Here is a 17,716-nt window from a genome sequence, read left to right as displayed (position 1 = left end):
ATCTGGGCGAAGGCTTTAAAAAAAAACAGCTATTTGACATGGCGCGAAAGAGTTTGTTTACATTTTCTCAGCTGAGAAAGCGCACCCAGCAGAGAATATAAAAGCGCTAATACAGTTAAATCACTTTTTTGACTGATTTATATGACACAAAGTGACAATAATTGGATGGGATATTCAGTTGCAGTTTTTTATATTTTATGGGATATTTTGCTTTTACATTACTGTTTACTTCAGCTTTCTCATTAAAACAATAGATATCTTTTTTTAAATTATATTAATTGATTGTATCAATTGTTTTTTTATTGTATTCTAAATACACCTACTGTCTTAATATCATATTTTAATTCTGCCTTTACTGTGGCTCCTAATGTGTTTAATGTCTGTTGTATTTTTCATGTATTTCTATGCCTCTGTAAAGCACTTTGAATTACCTTGTGTATGAATGGTGCTAAACAAATACATTTGCCTGGCCTGGCCTTTTAATGTTGTCCAAAAACAGTTTTGATTAGGCTTAAAAAAACAATCAATTTAATTATTAGTGTATTGTTATCATCAATTAGTGGATAGTTAGGTCTAGAAAATGGAAGAAAATATTTTTTTAAATCACAGCTTCCCAAAGCCCAACTTTTCACATTCAAAATACTTGTTTTTTCTGGCTAATAAGCTTTTGATTTACTATCATTTTAGACTAATAAAACCAAAAACTATTCACATTTATGAAGCTGACACCATTTAAAAAAAAAAAAAACTAAATTAGATTTTTTTTTTAAAGTGTTGGATTAGAATCGCTGACTGCACCTCTAATGAAAAAATTGTTGACTCTTCACACACTTATACCCGCTTTAATGCATTACAGATGCTTTATTCTTAATATATTTTTACACTGTACACTGTTGCTCACTTAGTAAACACTACATTACACAGCTATGTCAATAAATGTACAACAGTATTGGAAAACAAAAATATATATCTCCCAAGATGCTCATGTGTGGGTCGTACACGGACGAGTACAACACAGTCATTCCAGACATTGTTGGCACAGAAAAGAAGTCCTTCACATATTAAATCTCTTGTTCTGCACAGTAAAGTTCAGAGTATGTAACGGAGGAGGGCCCGGTAACACCTCAAGACACCCCGGTTTTGGAGTTCGTAGGGCGGTTGAATTTTTCTGTTGTGGGTATTGCATAGCAAGAAACCATGATGACAAAATCAGGAGCGGGAAAGAGCCGAGTGCTTTTTTGCTCCTCACATGGGAAGCAGGAGATCATCCTTTATCACGAGGAGTCGACACAGATCACCACACTGTTTTTGTTCAGAGAAGAGGGCAGATGTAGTGTAAGGGCTGAGACGATGATAAGGGAACGGGCTGGTTGGAGGTATTTACATGAAGGCTTCCATTGTGATCCACTTTGCACAGAAAGCTGGGTCAAGCATCTCTTGGAGGACTTGTGTCTGTAACACAAGCTAAAGACTTGGGGTGTTTTCCTTTATCCAACTGAATACACTGTCCATGACTGGATGCAGGGTTAAGCCACACAGTCTTATAATCATGCAAGAAGGATCATTTTCTCTGCTGAAGGTATTCCATGTCAAAGATCTGCACACTAGTACATCTCACAGGGAAAGGCCCAAATGTAACAGCCGTTTTATTTCTATGCAGGTGAACCGTTTTCCACACCACAAACCCCCTGTCATACACATACTTATAAAGCATACTTCTACATCATTTGCTTTAAGCTCTGAGTAATGACAATGGAATCTGAGTTGACAACAGAGCAAGCAACTTGACCGATTTAACAAAATAATACTGTTTTTCTCTGAAAATATATTAACAGTTTTGATCCTTGCTTTCCCTTAAATATAGCCATTGTCAGCAGTTCACCATAACAATGAAAATATTTAGCTTTCAATAAAACATTATAGCACAAGTAGGTCGTCGTCGATAATGTGAAAATTATGATTCATAATAGAAAACATATTTTTAACATCTAATGGCAACATTATCGAGGATAAAAATAACAACATATCTTGAAAGGCTCATTGCACTTGATATATGGCAAATGTAACAGTAGCTTTAATATAAGCCAGAAAATGTCCTTTGTTCAAGTCTTTTCCTGCATATAAAAGGTTCAGTTATTCTTTTTCGTGGTCCCCAGTGATCGTCCTGGTTTAGGTTCAACTGGTGGCGAGTTGGTTTGATTTCTAGATACCAACACCTTTGACGAGCGAAGCCTCCAGAGTGATGTTGAACTCCTGCAGCGTCTGTAACACTCTGATCAGAGAGTTCACCAGAGAGCGGTCCTTCATCAGGGCCACTTCTTCGTACATTTGCGTGGTGATGGGACAGTCTGCCAGCAGCGCGATCCAGTGATGCAGCAAATGGTCCCTGAGACGAAAAGACACACGTGGAGTCAACACATTATTCCAATAAAAATCATTTAATATTGGCGGTTTAAAAGATAATTTTAAAGAAAAAAAAATCTCTTAATCAACAAACGCTTGTTAGGAATATGGAGGGCAGCAATTATTTTCATTAGTCTGTATTTTATTAAAATTAATTTAATACACTAAAGGTGTATCTCAATAAATTAGAATATCATAGCAAGTTTATATATGTCAGTAATTCAATTCAAAAAGTGGAAATAACACATTATATAGATCCACTACACACAGAATTAAACATTTTATGTCTTTAATTTCTTCTAATTATGATTATGGCTTACATTTAATGAAGACCTTAAATTCAGTGTCTCAAAAAATATAAAATTACAAAAGCCCAATTTTAAAAAGTATGTTTAATATGGAAATGTTGGCCTCTGAAAAGTATGTCCATCTGACTCAATACTTGGTTGGCTATTTGACTTGAACAACTGGAAATGGACTTTTTCATCATATTCTAATTTATTGAGATGCACCTGTATATTCTTAATCTATCTAAATTCATCACAGCATCCCAAGGCCCAAGGTGAAGTCTTTAAAATAATTTGTTTTGTCGACCAACAGTCAAAAACTGCCATATAAATTAGAAATAAAGCAGCAAATCCTCACATTTAACAAGCTGATATTAAAAATTTAGCATTTCTATCTTGATATATGACACAAACACTTTTCTAGTGACTGAATATTTGATTAACTAATTGTTGCAATAGCACTATTGTGTATTGTCACTGAATCACTACGCCCTCAATGCACATAAACAGCCACTCTTCCAAAGGGAGGAAGAACAAAAGGAAACCAATAAAATATCTGATACTTGAAGAATCCTCAGAGGAAAGCTTCAATTTCACTTGACTCCCTGCAGGTCAGGATGAAGGGTCAAATAAAGAGCAAATCGGTGTCGTAACCAAAGACATTTCAACAGGAAGTATTGATTTGTGTCCTTGGGGCTTAAGGTTGATTTATGGTTGTGCATTAAGGGGTTATCAAGTAGATAGTGTGCTGTGGGGAAAGTCACTGCACAACCTGTATACTACATGTTTCAACACATCCACTGTGGACCAAGATTATAATAGTTTGGGATTTTTTATTAGTCTTAGTTTTAATTTTGTTTGTTTTCAAATTCAATTAGTTTTCGTTAGTTCTAAGAGTGAGTTTGCTCGTTTTAGTTTAGTTTTTTTTTTTTTTTGTAATGGGCTATGTGTTGGGTGCAAGATTCAAAGAGGTCATGAAAAGACATTTTCACTATAATTTTACACAATACAGTTTCAGTTAGTTATCGGGTTTTTTTTAAAGTTTTTATTTTTATTTCTGTTAATGAAAATGTTTTAAATTCTAGTTTTCGTTAACTATAATAACTTTGGCTGTGGACCAAGGTTATAATAGTTTGGGATTTTTCATTAGTTTTAGTTTTAATTTTGTTGTCAATTTTTGTTTTCAAATTCATTTAGTTTTAATGAGTTTTTAGAGTTTGTTTGCTAGTTTTAATTCGTTTTTATTTTTTGGAAAATGCTTTTAGTTAAGTTTTTATTAGTTTTAGTGTTAGTTTTTGTTTTTTGTAATGGGGTATTTGTTGGGTGCCAGATTAAAAAAAGTCCCAATAAATGTTTCCTTTATTTCCTTTGTCTGATCCATCTCAGCCCCAATAAGTTTATTAATTCATAAAACCAGATAGATGAAATAGATTTCATATCAACCAAAAAGGTTTAGGCATGAAAAAAGTTGACAAAGACGAAAACAAAGGACATTTTCACTATAATTTGAGTTAGTTTTAGTTAGTTTTGTAACCACACAATACAGTTTCAGTAAGTTATCGTTTTTTTTTTTAAACTCTTGTTTTTATTTTTATTTCAGTTCACAAAAATGTTTTTTCAAATCTAGTTTTCGTTATTTCATTAGTTTTTGTTAACTATAATAACCTTGCTGTGGACACTAAACTGTCCTAACAATTGTGTAAAATGTTGACAACATGTAAACGTGTCAGTGGGAGGTTGCACCTTGCTCCCAGACAGACGAGCATCTGGAACTTCCCGTCCTTGCCGATGTTCCTGGACGTGTTGTTGATGGCGCGCATGAAGCGGCAGAAGTGGCGCACTCTGGTCTGCCAGTTTTCATCCGGAGTCGCCTCTCGCTGCTCCGCACTCTCAAAGTACACTTGGGACTTTTCTGTTAAAGCAAAAAAAAAAAGAATAATAAATAAAAGACAAATCAGTTATAATTTGTAAATAACACATAATAAATAACAATAAATGACAGTGAAACATAATGAATAATACAAATAATAGAAAAAATAAATAAATAATCATAAATCCTGTGAATAAAAACTTTTTTTTTTTTTTTAAATTGCATATTTTATTTAGGGCTGCAACTAACGATTATTATCATTATCGATTAATCTGTCGATTATTTAAACGATTAATCGATTAGTTGTTTGGTCAATAAATTGTTGAAAAATATCAATCAGTGTTTCCCAAAACCACAAGATGCCGTCCTCAAATCTCTTGTTTTGTCCACAAACCAAAGAGATATTCCGTTTATTGTCATAAAGGAACAAAGAAACCAGAAATATTCACATTGAAGAAGCTGAAATCAGAGAATTTGCACTCATTGTCTTTAAAAAGCTGCTCAAACCAATTATTCGATTACCAAAATAGTTGACGATTAATTTAATAATCGATTATTGTTCGATTAATCAAATAATTGTTGCAGCTCTAATTTAATTTATTAACTTTTCTACTCAATTAATTTTCTTTAAAAGCAGGAATAAAAATCTTTTAAATGTTTAAAAGTCCTGTCTTTGGCTTTGTCGGCTTAAAAACAACTGAATAAGAAATATCCTTGTTTTTATTTATATATTTATATATCTTTCTACCTATTCAGCAGTAATTGAGGTCTGTTTGATTGAAAGTGCATTTAGATTTTGGGTAGAATATCACTTTAAGTATCATAAAGTACTGATATTAAGTCTTTACCCAAGAAGTCCCAGATGAAGACATTCTTAAAGAGTCGGGGTGATTTGAAACCGTGCTGGAAAACTTGCTCCAGAGCCCAGACGAGGCCGTACTCCCCACAGAGGAGAAGGGTCAGACTGCCTCTCTGTGGAGAACAAAGACAACAGGAATATACATGCAGTTAGAACTGATTACATTTACATTTAGTCATTTTGCAGACGCTTTTATCCAAAGCTACTTACAGGAAGAATAAAAGCAAACAATCAAGGTATAGTGCAATAAGAGCTATTAGTGCATCAATAACTGCTAGTGACAATTCTTTAAGGAGTAGAATTATTGTGTGGTGCTAGGAGAGAAGATGCTCTCTGAAGAGCCTTCAGGTCTTCAGGAGTTTTTTAAAGGTAGAGAGGGACGCCCCTGCTCTGGTAGGAACTGGTAGTGTGTTCCAATAGCCTTCATTAATTAATTAATTAATTAATTAATTAATATTATAGTTTTTGATTTTACATTTTACAAAGGAAATGTTTATTTACAAATCCTTATTGTGTGGGGGGAAAAAATGTAATTGTGTAATTATCAGACCGCCATTACATTTTTCATCACACGCACCCCTTAGTGGCAGCTTGCGCACCCCTGGGGGTCCACGCACCACACTTTGGGAATCCCTGCACTATTCCAGTGAGGGCCCTCATAAAGATAGAAGGACAAGAATGTGTGTGTGTGTGTGTGTGTGTGTAAGTTCTCTCTCTGTACTGTGTCTGTGTGTGATGTCACAGCTCAGAACTTTGAGGTGTGTGATGTCACAGCTCAGAACTTTGATGCGTGTGATGTCACAGCTTGGAGCTTTGATGCGTGTGATGTCATAGCTGTGATGTCACAGCACCACACACTCACACTCACCAGTAAGAGGCCTCCATCAGATATCACTATATTTCTGGATTTACTATGTTTTTTTACTATGTTCCAAAACCTAAAAACACTTTTACGAGATCTTGGAGGAAGATTCGTACACAGAAGAACGCCGGGCTTGGAGCTGCAGCCAGGACAGAGAGAAACAGGGACACAACAGCCTACAGAGGACGCCAGGACCAGGAACATGAAGAGGAAGGCCAGTCCGGACCGGGGCAACCCGAAGAGGAGGAGGATCTCTGAATCCGACCCCAGAAAACCTGAGGAGGTAGTCCCAGATGCGGTCAAGGCACCGCTGAATAGGAAGAGGAGACTGCTGAGAGATGACCTCAACGACCCGATGGAGGGCAGCAGCAGCGATGTGGGCCAGAGGCCCAAGAAGGTCGCCAGGAGGAGGATTCCCAGAGAAGCCAAGGAGCTAAATGGGAACGCCGGCACAGATGGCGAGAAACTGGGCAGGAAGAGGAAGCGGAAGGCTGCCGAGGATGCCGACGAACCGAGCCAGAAGAGGCAGAGGAGCGAGGAGGAGCCCAGAGAGGTTTCCATCAGACTGATGCTGACTGCAAGAGCTCAATTTAGTTCCAAATACAAGCAGCAGAAACTTCTGGGCGAAGGAGGCTTTGGATCTGTGTTTGCTGGCTATCGCACATCAGACAAACTGCCAGTAGCCATCAAACACGTCAAGAAAGACAAAGTGGTGTGCGAACACATGGACGACAACGGGAACCGGGTCTCCGTGGAGGTTGCCGCGATGCTAAAGCTCGCCGATGCAACAAATGGACCAGTGGGGACGTCGGCCACTGTATCCCTGCTGGACTGGTACGATCTGGACCACGAGCTTATCCTGGTGATGGAGAGACCGGTCCCCTGCATGGACCTCCAGGACTACGTTGCCAGAAAAGGAGGCAGACTGCAGGAGGAGGAGGCCAAGACCATCATGAAACAACTGGTTGATGCAGTGCTGGAACTTCAGGAGAACCACATCTTTCATCGGGACATCAAGACAGAAAATCTCCTGATTGAGACAGGCTCCGATGTGCCACGAGTTCGTCTCATCGACTTCGGAGTAAGCTGTTTCGCCAAGAAAGGCTCTTCTTACCAAGACTTCTGTGGAACCCCAGTTCACACACCCCCAGAGTGGTATGTCCGGTACCGGTACACGCCCTGGCCCACCACGGCGTGGCAATTGGGAGTGGTTCTGTTCGAAATACTCCACAGTAAGGACTTTGAGACCAGGAAGTACGTCAAATGTAAGGTGAATATCAGCAAGAGTCTTTCAAAGGACTGCCAGGATTTCTTAGAGGGGTGTTTGGCCATCAACCCCAAGGATCGCACCACCCTGCAGCAGCTTCAGAACCACAGATGGCTCAGATAAACACACACACACACACACACATTTTTATGCCTCCTTTCCACACAGCCATGTCACGTGGGGTTGTCTCCGGGTACTCCGGGTTCCCAGCTCATAATCATTTCAAAAAGGTAAAAAAAGATAAACCAACACACACACACACATTTTTATGCCTCCTTTCCACACAGCCCTGTTTACATGTTATTTGTCACCAATGCATGTTATCTCCATGTCACGTGGGGTTCTCTCCGGGTACTCCGGCCTCCCAGTTCATAATCATTTCAAAAAGGTAAGAAAAGATAAACCAGCACACACACACACACACACAAACACACACACACATATTTTTATGTCTCCTTTCCACACAGCCCTATTTACATGTGATTTTTCACCAATGCGAGTCACATGGGGTTCTCTCCGGGTACTCCGGCTTCCCAGTTCATGAACATTTCAAAAAGGTCTTCTTAAAAATAACTGACTATGACTTGGAGGGATGTAGAGTTAAAAACGCGTTAGCTTGGTGGCTGGTGTGAGCCACTCGTCACACACACAAAGAAACATAGTCCAAAGTGAGTCTATGGCGACGTTGTGATGTAGTCGTAGAGATTAAACTTTTTTGCGTGAGGCGATAGGAGTACGTTGAAGAAAAAGGTGCGGGTGCTCCGGTGTAGGTACCAGATCGGCTCGGGGTCCTTTGCCTGTTGATTACGTCACACAATATGATTGGCTGTATGCTTTAATGGGAGTACAATGTACAACGGACAGCTGTGATTGGCTGTACGTCGTGGCAACGGCTGTAGTCGACAGACAAGTGAAAAATAGCTCTAAAAGTCGAAAGCTACTTAGTTTGTCGGAGTCGCCTTGCTGTAGCGTTTTGTGTGACGTAATCAGCAACAGACAAAGGACCCCGAGCCAATCTGGCAGGCCGAGCCAATCTGGTACCTACACCGGCTTCCTCCCACAGTCCCAACACCAATAAAAAGCAGTCTTATTATAAATTACTTGTAGAATTAAAAAGCGTGTTAGCTTGGTGGCTAGGTTACTATGTGCTTAAATTTGTCTCATTAATACTTGTAAATGAACAGAGGGGAATCTACATACAGTTGAAACCAGAAGTTTACATACACTATATAAAAAGACATATATGCTTTTTTTCTCACTGTCTGACATGAAATCAGACAATAATTTTTCCTGTTTTAGGTCCGTTAGGATTACCAAAATTATTTCTATTTGCTAAATGCCAGAATAATATAATATTAATATTTTATTAAACAATTTTTTATTACTTTCTTCAAAGTCAGAAGTTTACATACACTAACATTATTATGCCTTGAAACAATTTGGGAAAGCCCAGGTGATGCTGTCATGTCTTTGGAAGCTTCTGATAGGTTTATTGACAACATTAGAGTTAATTGGAGACACACCTGTGGATGTATTTTAAGGCACACCTGAAACACACTGCTTCTTTGTGTAACATCATGGGAAAGTCAAAAGAAATCAACCAAGATATCAGGAAGAGAATTGTGGACTTGCACAAGTCTGGTTCATCCTTGGGTGCAATTTCCAGATGCCTGAAGGTGCCACATTCATCTGTTCAAATAATTATACCCAAGTATAAACACCATGGGAATGTCCAGCCATCATACCGCTCAGGAAGGAGACGGTCTCTGTGTCCCAGAGATGAACGTGCTTTGGGCCAAAATGTGCATATCGACCCAAGAACAAAAGCGAAAGACCTTGTGAAGATGCTGGCTGAAGCTGGTAAGAGTGTGTCATTATCCACAGTGAAACGAGTACTGTACCGACATGGACTGTAAGGCCACTCTGCCAGGAAGAAGCCATTACTCCAAAAGAAACAAAAAAAAAGCCAGATTACAGTTTGCAAATGCACACAGGGACAAAGACCTTAATTTTTGGAGACATGTCCTGTGGCCTGACAAAACTGTAATCTGGCTGTTTTATGTTTCTTTTGGAGTAATGGCTTCTTCCTGGCAGAGTGGCCTTTCAGCCCATGTCGGTACAGTACTCGTTTCACTGTGGATAATGACACACTCTTACCAGCTTCAGCCAGCATCTTCACAAGGTCTTTTGCTTTTGTTCTTGGGTTGATATGTACATTTTGGCCCAAAGCACGTTCATCTCTGGGACACAGAGTCCGTCTCTGTCTTGAGCGGTATGATGGCTGGACATTCCCATGGTGTTTATACTTGGGTATAATTATTTGAACAGATGAATGTGGCACCTTCAGTCATTTGGAAATTGCACCCAAGGATGAACCAGACTTGTGCAAGTCCAAAATTATCTTCCTGATATCTTGGTTGATTTCTTTTGACTTTCCCATGATGTTACACAAAGAAGCAGTGTGTTTCAGGTGTGCCTTAAAATACATCCACAGGTGTGTCTCGAATTAACTCAAATGTTGTCAATAAACCTCAGAAGCTTCCAAAGACATGACAGCATCATCTGGGCTTTCCCAAATTGTTTCAAGCCATAATAATGTTAGTGTATGTAAAATTCTGACTTTGAAGAAAGTAATAAAAAATTGTCTAAAAAAATCCTTCTCTCATTATTCTGGCATTTAGCAAATAGAAATAATTTTGGTAATCCTAACGGACCTAAAACAGGAAAAATGATTGTCTGATTTCATGTCAGACAGTGAGAAAATAAGCATATATGTCTTTTTATATAGTGTATGTAAACTTCTGGTTTCAACTGTATGTAGATTCCCCTCTGTTCATTTACAAGTATTAATGAGACAAATTTAAGCCCATATCCTAGCCACCAAGCTAACACGCTTTTTAATTCTACAAGTAATTTATAATAAGACTGCTTTTTATTGGTGTTGGGACTGTGGGAGGAAGCCGGTGTAGGTAACAGATTGGCTCGGCCTGCCAGATTGGCTCGGGGTCCTTCGTCTGTTGCTGATTACGTCACACAACAGCAAGGCGACTCCGACAAACTAAGTAGCTTTCGACTTTTAGAGCTATTTTTCACTTGTCTGTCGACTACAGCCGTTGCCACGACGTACAGCCAATCACAGCTGTCCGTTGTACATTGTACTCCCATTAAAGCATACAGCCAATCATATTGTGTGACGTAATCAACAGGCAAAGGACCCCGAGCCGATCTGGTACCTACACCGGAGCACCCGGAGAGAACCCAATGTGACATTGCGAGAACGATTTGACCCGCAACTGAAGAAAAAAAGTTTGCTTTTTCTTCAACGTACTCCTATCGCCTCACGCAAAATAGTTTAATCACTTTAATCACTCAGCCCCGGAAGATAAAAACAAACTGCTCTCTGCTTATTTGGGAGCGGACTGTGGAGAACTTCTGGTGGTGGAGGAAGCGGTAATTTGGAGATCCAACTCATAAAAGTGTAGGTATTGGCCGTGTTTATTGTCTTGACTTTTTGCCCTTAGTTACTGTTGCTATGTACATCAAGCTCCTAGGACTGTCAGCAGCCATGGCGCAGATGTATGTGAAATTTGTGCCAGAAGAGCAAGCAAAAAGGCTGGCATCTCAAACACAAAGACAGAATCGCAAATGCAAAACCAGCAGCAAACAAACAATAAAACGGCTATTCAAAAACTTAAAGACAGATTTCTTTTGCAATCACACAAATAATTTGATTGCAAGTTTTGAATTTTGTCTTTGACTTTGTTTAAATTTTGTATTTGATATTTTGATTAATATTTTTTTGTTTGACTTAGAAAAAAAGTGTTGTTTGAACATTTTGGCACACATCTTACTCCATAGGTGTGAGCCACTCAACACACACACATAAAGAAACAGCGTCCAAAATGATTTTTTGTGACGTACAGAAATAGAAGTGAAAATTTGATTAATGCTATTGAGCTAAATTCTAATGCAACCGGCTAATGCGACCAGCTAATGAGCGACTGGCTGATGCGACCAGGCTTTCTTGGATGTTTTTGTTCCGGGGTCATACGCCAGCGCGGTGGGTGGAGAATGTGGAGCATGTGTTGTCTTGTCATACATGCTGGCGAAAATCCTATTCCATTCGAATTATCTGGGTGTCCTAATCGGAGTTGGAGAACTGCGACATTAGTCAGACTAACACGTTTACATGCACTTGAGTTGTCCAGTTATAGTCAGATTAAGGCAATAATTTGTTTTTTTCAAGTGTCATGTAAACAGACACACATGATTATTCTAACAATATAAAGTTGTTGTTTTCTTAAAAATAACAATTGAATGTAGCGTTTTTACAGATACAGTTCTCAATAACTTCTCAGGTCCAGTTTTCCAAGTATTGTAAAAAACAAGGCTTGGGACTCTGTGCAGAATATACTGGACACAGCTGCCTCACAGCTAAATACAAAGCACATACAACACATAATATAACAGCATATATATTTACATGGTCACAGACAGGTTAAGCAAAGAGTGAAGGGGGTTTCCCTGCAAAAATCCTTTGTACTGTGACTACACAGCAGAAGACTCTTTAAGCCTGTAATCAACAGTTAAGTTACACTAGGCAGCTCCTTTGAATTATAAGTATCACCCCACAATCCTTAATGCATAATAATTATCAGTGCTGGTGCTTTATATTAGTGCCTTCATGTGAAAAAAATAATTCTAGTTCAGAAAAAAAATGACCGGGAACAATGAGAACTTCTGAAAACCAGCAAGAATTCTCATTGAATATGTTCTAACGATGTGAATTACACCACACAGCCCAGTTACTGGGGGACTTCAGGACCACCAGAGCAGAAAGCAGCTTTTGTTCATAGGTGATGAATAATAGAAGTACATGTTGGGGCTTGTCTAGACGGCTGTCTCTCACCTCCTTCTCCGGCTTGTGGAAGTGCTTCACAATCCCATTGATGGCCTCTCCCACTCCCTCCTGGATCTGACCTGTGTTTAACTCTGGATGAGAAGAAAAAAATGCAAACAAAGATGCTGTGAGACAATATGAAGAACAAGACTTCAAGCAATAATGAGCAGATCAAAAGTGGGCACACTGTTGACAAAAAGTCTACACACCACACACCCAGTCATGGACAAAAAAAATATTAGACCACCCTTGTTTTCTCTAATTTCTTGTTCGTTTTAATGCCTGGTACAACTAAAGGTAAATGGACCTGCACTTATATAGCGCTTTTCTAGTCGCTTTGCGACCACTTAAAGCACTTTACACTACAGACTGCGCTCATTCACCCTTTCACACACACATTCATACTGGTGGCAGAGGAGACCCTAAACGGTGCCACCTGCCACCATTGGGAATTCATTCACACCCCGATGAACACAGCATCGGGAGCAATTTGGGGTTCAGTATCTTGCTCAAGCATACTTCGACATTGTTCGATTATTGTTCGATTAATTTTTGCAGCTCTAGTACCAATGTTTCTTTCGCGGCCAGCCCACTTTATCATATAAGATACAGTGAAGAGTGTTGTAGGCATCACCAGTAATGAAATCTAAGAGCAGTACATAGAGTCATGGAAAAAAATATTAGACCATTGATTTGTTAAATTTCTTGTTCATTTTAGTGCCTGGTACAACTAAAGGTACATTGTTTGGACAAATATAATGATAACAACAAAAATAGCTCAAAAGAGTTTAATTTAAGAGCTGATATACTTTGATTGTTCCCCTTTGTTCCTGTAAGTCGCTTTGGATAAAAGCGTCTACTAAATGACTAAATGTAAATGTAAATATCTATCTCTTGATAATAACCAAATCATTATCAAGAAAACCATGGAAAATGTCTAGATATCAGCTCTAGAATTAAACTCTAATCAGCAATTTTTGTTGTTATTTCATTACATTTGTCCAAAAAAATTTACATTTAGTTGCACCAGGCATTAAAATGAACAATAAATGACTGTATTATATAGGAGTTGACACAGATGAATTACGGTTGTGCAGTTGAGTCACTTACTTGGTTTGCTGTTTGGCGAGATGGTAACAAACCTCCTCATCATGCCTGGTGACTGCTGCATGGGGGGCGTGCGGCACATCCTTTCATCGTTCTCCGTGCTGGGCGTCATCAGCTCGCCCACCAGGATCCTCTCCAGACTGCCATCATCCACGCCCTTCCCCAGCCACCGGCCACACGGAAACCTGCACCGAAAACACATCCATTTTGAGAACCGTACACTCAAAACATTATTATAGTCGGTGAATTTCTCTCAGAAGAAGACATGCTTACTTGTAAGTGTGTCCTGTGATCTCGTTCCGGACCACAACACACTCCACCAGCCACTTTGCGTAGAGCCCTGTGTTATCGTGACCCATCTGTACTGTGGTGAGTTTACCCAGGTTCTGGCACTGAGAGAGAGAAGAATGATCACGTCAAACACCAAAACCAAACATTTTATTCACATTAAACATAAAACTCCAGACATCAGCTCATATACGTAAAGGTTCATTCTGGTTTATTACAACTTGGTCTCATTTTTAATAGATTTGGTTGTTATTTTCGATCTTTAATTTGTCGTCCAACAGGAAAAGAAGCAGTTTGAGGATCAGTTAGAGGTTTTTCACCATATTACCAAACTTCTTTGGACGGGAAAAGATGGGTAGATGGCAAAATTACTGCCCAAACTGTCCCAAAAATTTGGTCAGGTGATTAGTCATTAGTCCTGTGCAAAACGGAATCAGAATCAGAAGGATCTTGATTGTCATTCTACTCAAGTACAATGGGATTGTGGAGGCTTCTCTCCATGCAAATAGAAAAAAATAATATATGTATATGAACATATGAAAATCACAAAATATAAAAATACAGTCATAGAAAAACCTTGTTTTCTTCAGTTTCTTGTTCATTTTAACAAGAAACCAGGCATTACAATTAAAAAGAAATTGAAGAAAACAATGATGTAATAATTATTTCCATGACTGTATAAGACATAAATACAAACAGGAAAAGGCAAACAACAGTAACAGCAGCTTAAAAAATAGATTCTAGATCTCAGTCTGCTTACAAATCTTTGAGTTGCTTGTTTGTTTTTTTGTGCAGATTTTTTGTATTTTCATCGCCTTTTTTCTGCCTCCTTTCCAGTCTAAAATTACGGAGGCTGTGTTGGCATTTCAAAATAAAAGTTTTAAATCACATGATGTCCCCCTGGCACTACTAGTACCATGGGAATATGGCTTAAAACTACAAAATAAAAGACCCAATTTGTGATCAAGTAGAGTTATCGTTTATCTCTATAGACTCAGCAGCACCAACCTCAAAAGTGATCTCCAGAGTGTTTCTGGGGACCTGCAGGACTCCGGTCTCTGCCAGCTCACCAGACACACACACCCAGGGGTTGGCTGTGAACATGGAGCCTCCCAGCTTCTTACTGGGAACCACCACCACGTGGTAGGGGATCACTGGGAGACAGAGAGAAATGTCATAATTACTATTACTATTATTATTACTATATACTGTGATATACTGCTATTATTATTATTATACTGGCCTTATTATTATTATTATTATATTATTTTATTTATTTTATCATATTGTTACTATTTATTATTACATATTATATTATATATCATACACTGTACTATTATTATTATTATTATTATATACTGTCTAGTCACTATAGCATTATTACCATCATATCATCAGTATAATTACCATCATCTTGCCACTGTACCTTACCTACCAACTGATCTTATTTTTTTTAACTGCTTAAGTGTCCTTGTTCTATTCTGTGTTTTTTTCTATTGTTGTTTTTATTTATTCTACCTTAGTATTTTATTATATTGTATTTTATTGTACTTGAATATCAGACTGTTGTGACAACCGAATTTCCCTTCGGCGATGAATGAAGTAATATCTATCTATCTGTCTGTCTGTCTGTCTGTCTGTCTGTCTATCTGTCTATCTGTCTATCTGTCTATCTGTCTATCTATCTGTCTGTCTGTCTGTCTGTCTATAAGAATAACTGGTAGTTTATTGACAGTGTTGTGGGGCTGTTTGGCGTCACATTATCACTCACTGATGGTGGTGAAGACGTTGGTGAAGCAGAAATAATCCACAGCGTTAAAGGACAGGAGGTGGTAGAGGAACTGCTCCTTCTCGTCATCACAGCGGAGGAACGCGTATCGTTTGTACAGTTTTCTACAAAGAAGATTGACAAAAATAAACATTGACACTTTGAACCACAAGTTAAACATTTTAAAAAGTCACGTTGGCCAACAGATGAACATTCCTCAACAGTGTCTGCAGCGTGACAGATGATAAATTCATTTCTGACAACAAAGAGTTTGTTATAAAGTGGAACAACTATCATGTGAGGTCACAAAGGCAGACAGAAATCCCCCTGACCCAGTTCACCGCTCATATCAATTATGAAAAAGGCCGTGAATGATTTATGCCGCGGTGGACTTCTGTATGATGCTTTGCGATTTCAAAAGAGGTAATGTATAATAAATGGGTGGATCACTCATCATCTTCATCTCGTATGAGACAGACATTCCTCCGCAAACACAGAAAGAAGGTCAGGATGAGAGAATGGGAAATGTCCTAGTAAGACTTGTTGATGTGATTTATTAATACTGGAACTGGAACTAACAGTCTGGGTTTTTCTTTTGTTGTTTTTTTACTCACTTTGTTAGCTCGTGCTCTGAAAGCAGCTGCTTCAGGTGTCTGGACAGGAGCTTCTTCTCCATGGAGAGGCGAACCCAGGCCCGAGCTTTGCCCACGTCGGTCTTGATCTCACTGATGTTCTGAATGTGTCTGCAAAAAAAAATAAAAAATACAGAGGAAGGTGTCAGAAGAGGTTTGGAGATCATACACACTGCAAATTATAATAAAAAAAAACCTTAGATTTAGAAGTGTTAGATAATTTCACTTGTTTTGAGTGTCTTTTCCCTAAGATTTTGCGTTATCTTATTTTTAGACACCCCTTTTTTGCAGTGCATGAACACAAAAGCAAGATAGAAACATTTTTTCCACATTTTCATCATGTCCAGAGATCCTAAACCTTTACCAAAGACAGATTAAAGCACTTTTCAAGCATTTCAAGGTGCAATTTAAGCTTTTCCAGCACTTTACAGCTACAGTAAACCATATATTTATATACAGTACATACAGTATACTGGTTATATAACTGTGCTTTAAACAAACAAAACTACAGTGAAAGGAAAAGTATGGGAGCCCTTAGGAATTACCTTGTTACCTGAATCTTTAATGGATGTTGCAATTATTTTGACTACAGGTACATCTCAAAAAATTTGAATAACATGAAAAAGTTTATGATAATGTAATTTTCTGAGACACTGAGTTTTGTGTTTCCATTGTCTCTAAGCCAGAATCATCAAAATTACAAGAAAAACAGGCTTGAAATATTTCATAACTGACAAAAACTTTTTTCGCAATATTCTAATTTTTTGAGATGTACCTGTAATAGTGCACTTGTGCTGACTCACGATATTGGATGGAATGAACATTTTTGCATCGTTATCCCCATTCACCAATCAATTGATAAACAAATGTGATATAAAACCTCTTGACTTGTAGATACATGCTGTATCCAAATGATTAAAATCTTAATGATCATCACGTCTTCCCCCAGCGTTCCCCACAGCCCAGCGTGTCTCTGTGGAGGCGTGTTAAGCGTGGCGGTGGTCCCGTGTCATCGCTCCGAGCCTCCGTCGAGCCTCTGATGTCCAGACACATTCCCTTCCACTCCACCTGAACCAGCAGCTTCGTCTGCTAAGAGCTGCTTGTGTCTGCTCCTCCACCTTCCATCCCCCTCCCCGTCTCCACCCTCAACACCAAGTAACCTACATTTCACCGCTCCTCATCGCCATGGCAACAGAGGAAAACATACATATGCTCTTTTACTGTAACGTCTCGCCTAGAAAACACAACTCGGCAACGCAGGTGTTACCATCAACTCCAATGAGCGTAAAAATTCTGGATATTGTGATAATAACTTTTAGTAGAAAGTATGAAATGTCTGTTAAAAACAATGTGATCAATTATTGAAAGTCATTTGGGGAGGCTGGAGGCTGCGTCTGTGACAGAGTGTGTTTACAATTATGGCATGAGACGTTAGCAGCAGAGTGGAGGAGGGTCTATCAGTGAGTGTTTGTG

The 17,716-nt window shown here is 38.8% G+C and overlaps 2 protein-coding genes across 2 annotated transcripts in view; one reads left to right on the top strand and one right to left on the bottom strand.

Annotated features, from left to right (window-relative positions):
• Nucleotides 1–912: 912 nt before the first annotated feature.
• The window catches only part of dennd5a (DENN/MADD domain containing 5A), a 69,823-nt gene continuing 53,019 nt past the window's right edge, over nucleotides 913–17,716 (bottom strand). The window contains 9 exon segments of the mRNA XM_059349254.1: nucleotides 913–2,386; nucleotides 4,434–4,602; nucleotides 5,409–5,532; nucleotides 12,458–12,540; nucleotides 13,559–13,740; nucleotides 13,829–13,947; nucleotides 14,852–14,997; nucleotides 15,615–15,736; nucleotides 16,226–16,354. Of these exon segments, the coding sequence (XP_059205237.1) occupies nucleotides 2,203–2,386; nucleotides 4,434–4,602; nucleotides 5,409–5,532; nucleotides 12,458–12,540; nucleotides 13,559–13,740; nucleotides 13,829–13,947; nucleotides 14,852–14,997; nucleotides 15,615–15,736; nucleotides 16,226–16,354 (1,258 nt within the window). The 3' untranslated portion in view covers nucleotides 913–2,202.
• On the top strand, nucleotides 6,357–7,769 carry LOC131984495 (serine/threonine-protein kinase pim-1-like). Its single transcript, XM_059349335.1, has one exon. The coding sequence runs from the start codon at nucleotides 6,484–6,486 to the stop codon at nucleotides 7,669–7,671; it is 1,188 nt and encodes a 395-aa protein (XP_059205318.1). The 5' UTR covers nucleotides 6,357–6,483; the 3' UTR covers nucleotides 7,672–7,769.

Source organism: Centropristis striata, chromosome 2 (genome assembly GCF_030273125.1).
Source record: "Centropristis striata isolate RG_2023a ecotype Rhode Island chromosome 2, C.striata_1.0, whole genome shotgun sequence".
Lineage (NCBI taxonomy): Eukaryota > Metazoa > Chordata > Actinopteri > Perciformes > Serranidae > Centropristis > Centropristis striata.
Note: the sequence above shows the minus strand (reverse complement) of the source record. Positions and strands in the feature narration are given on the sequence as shown.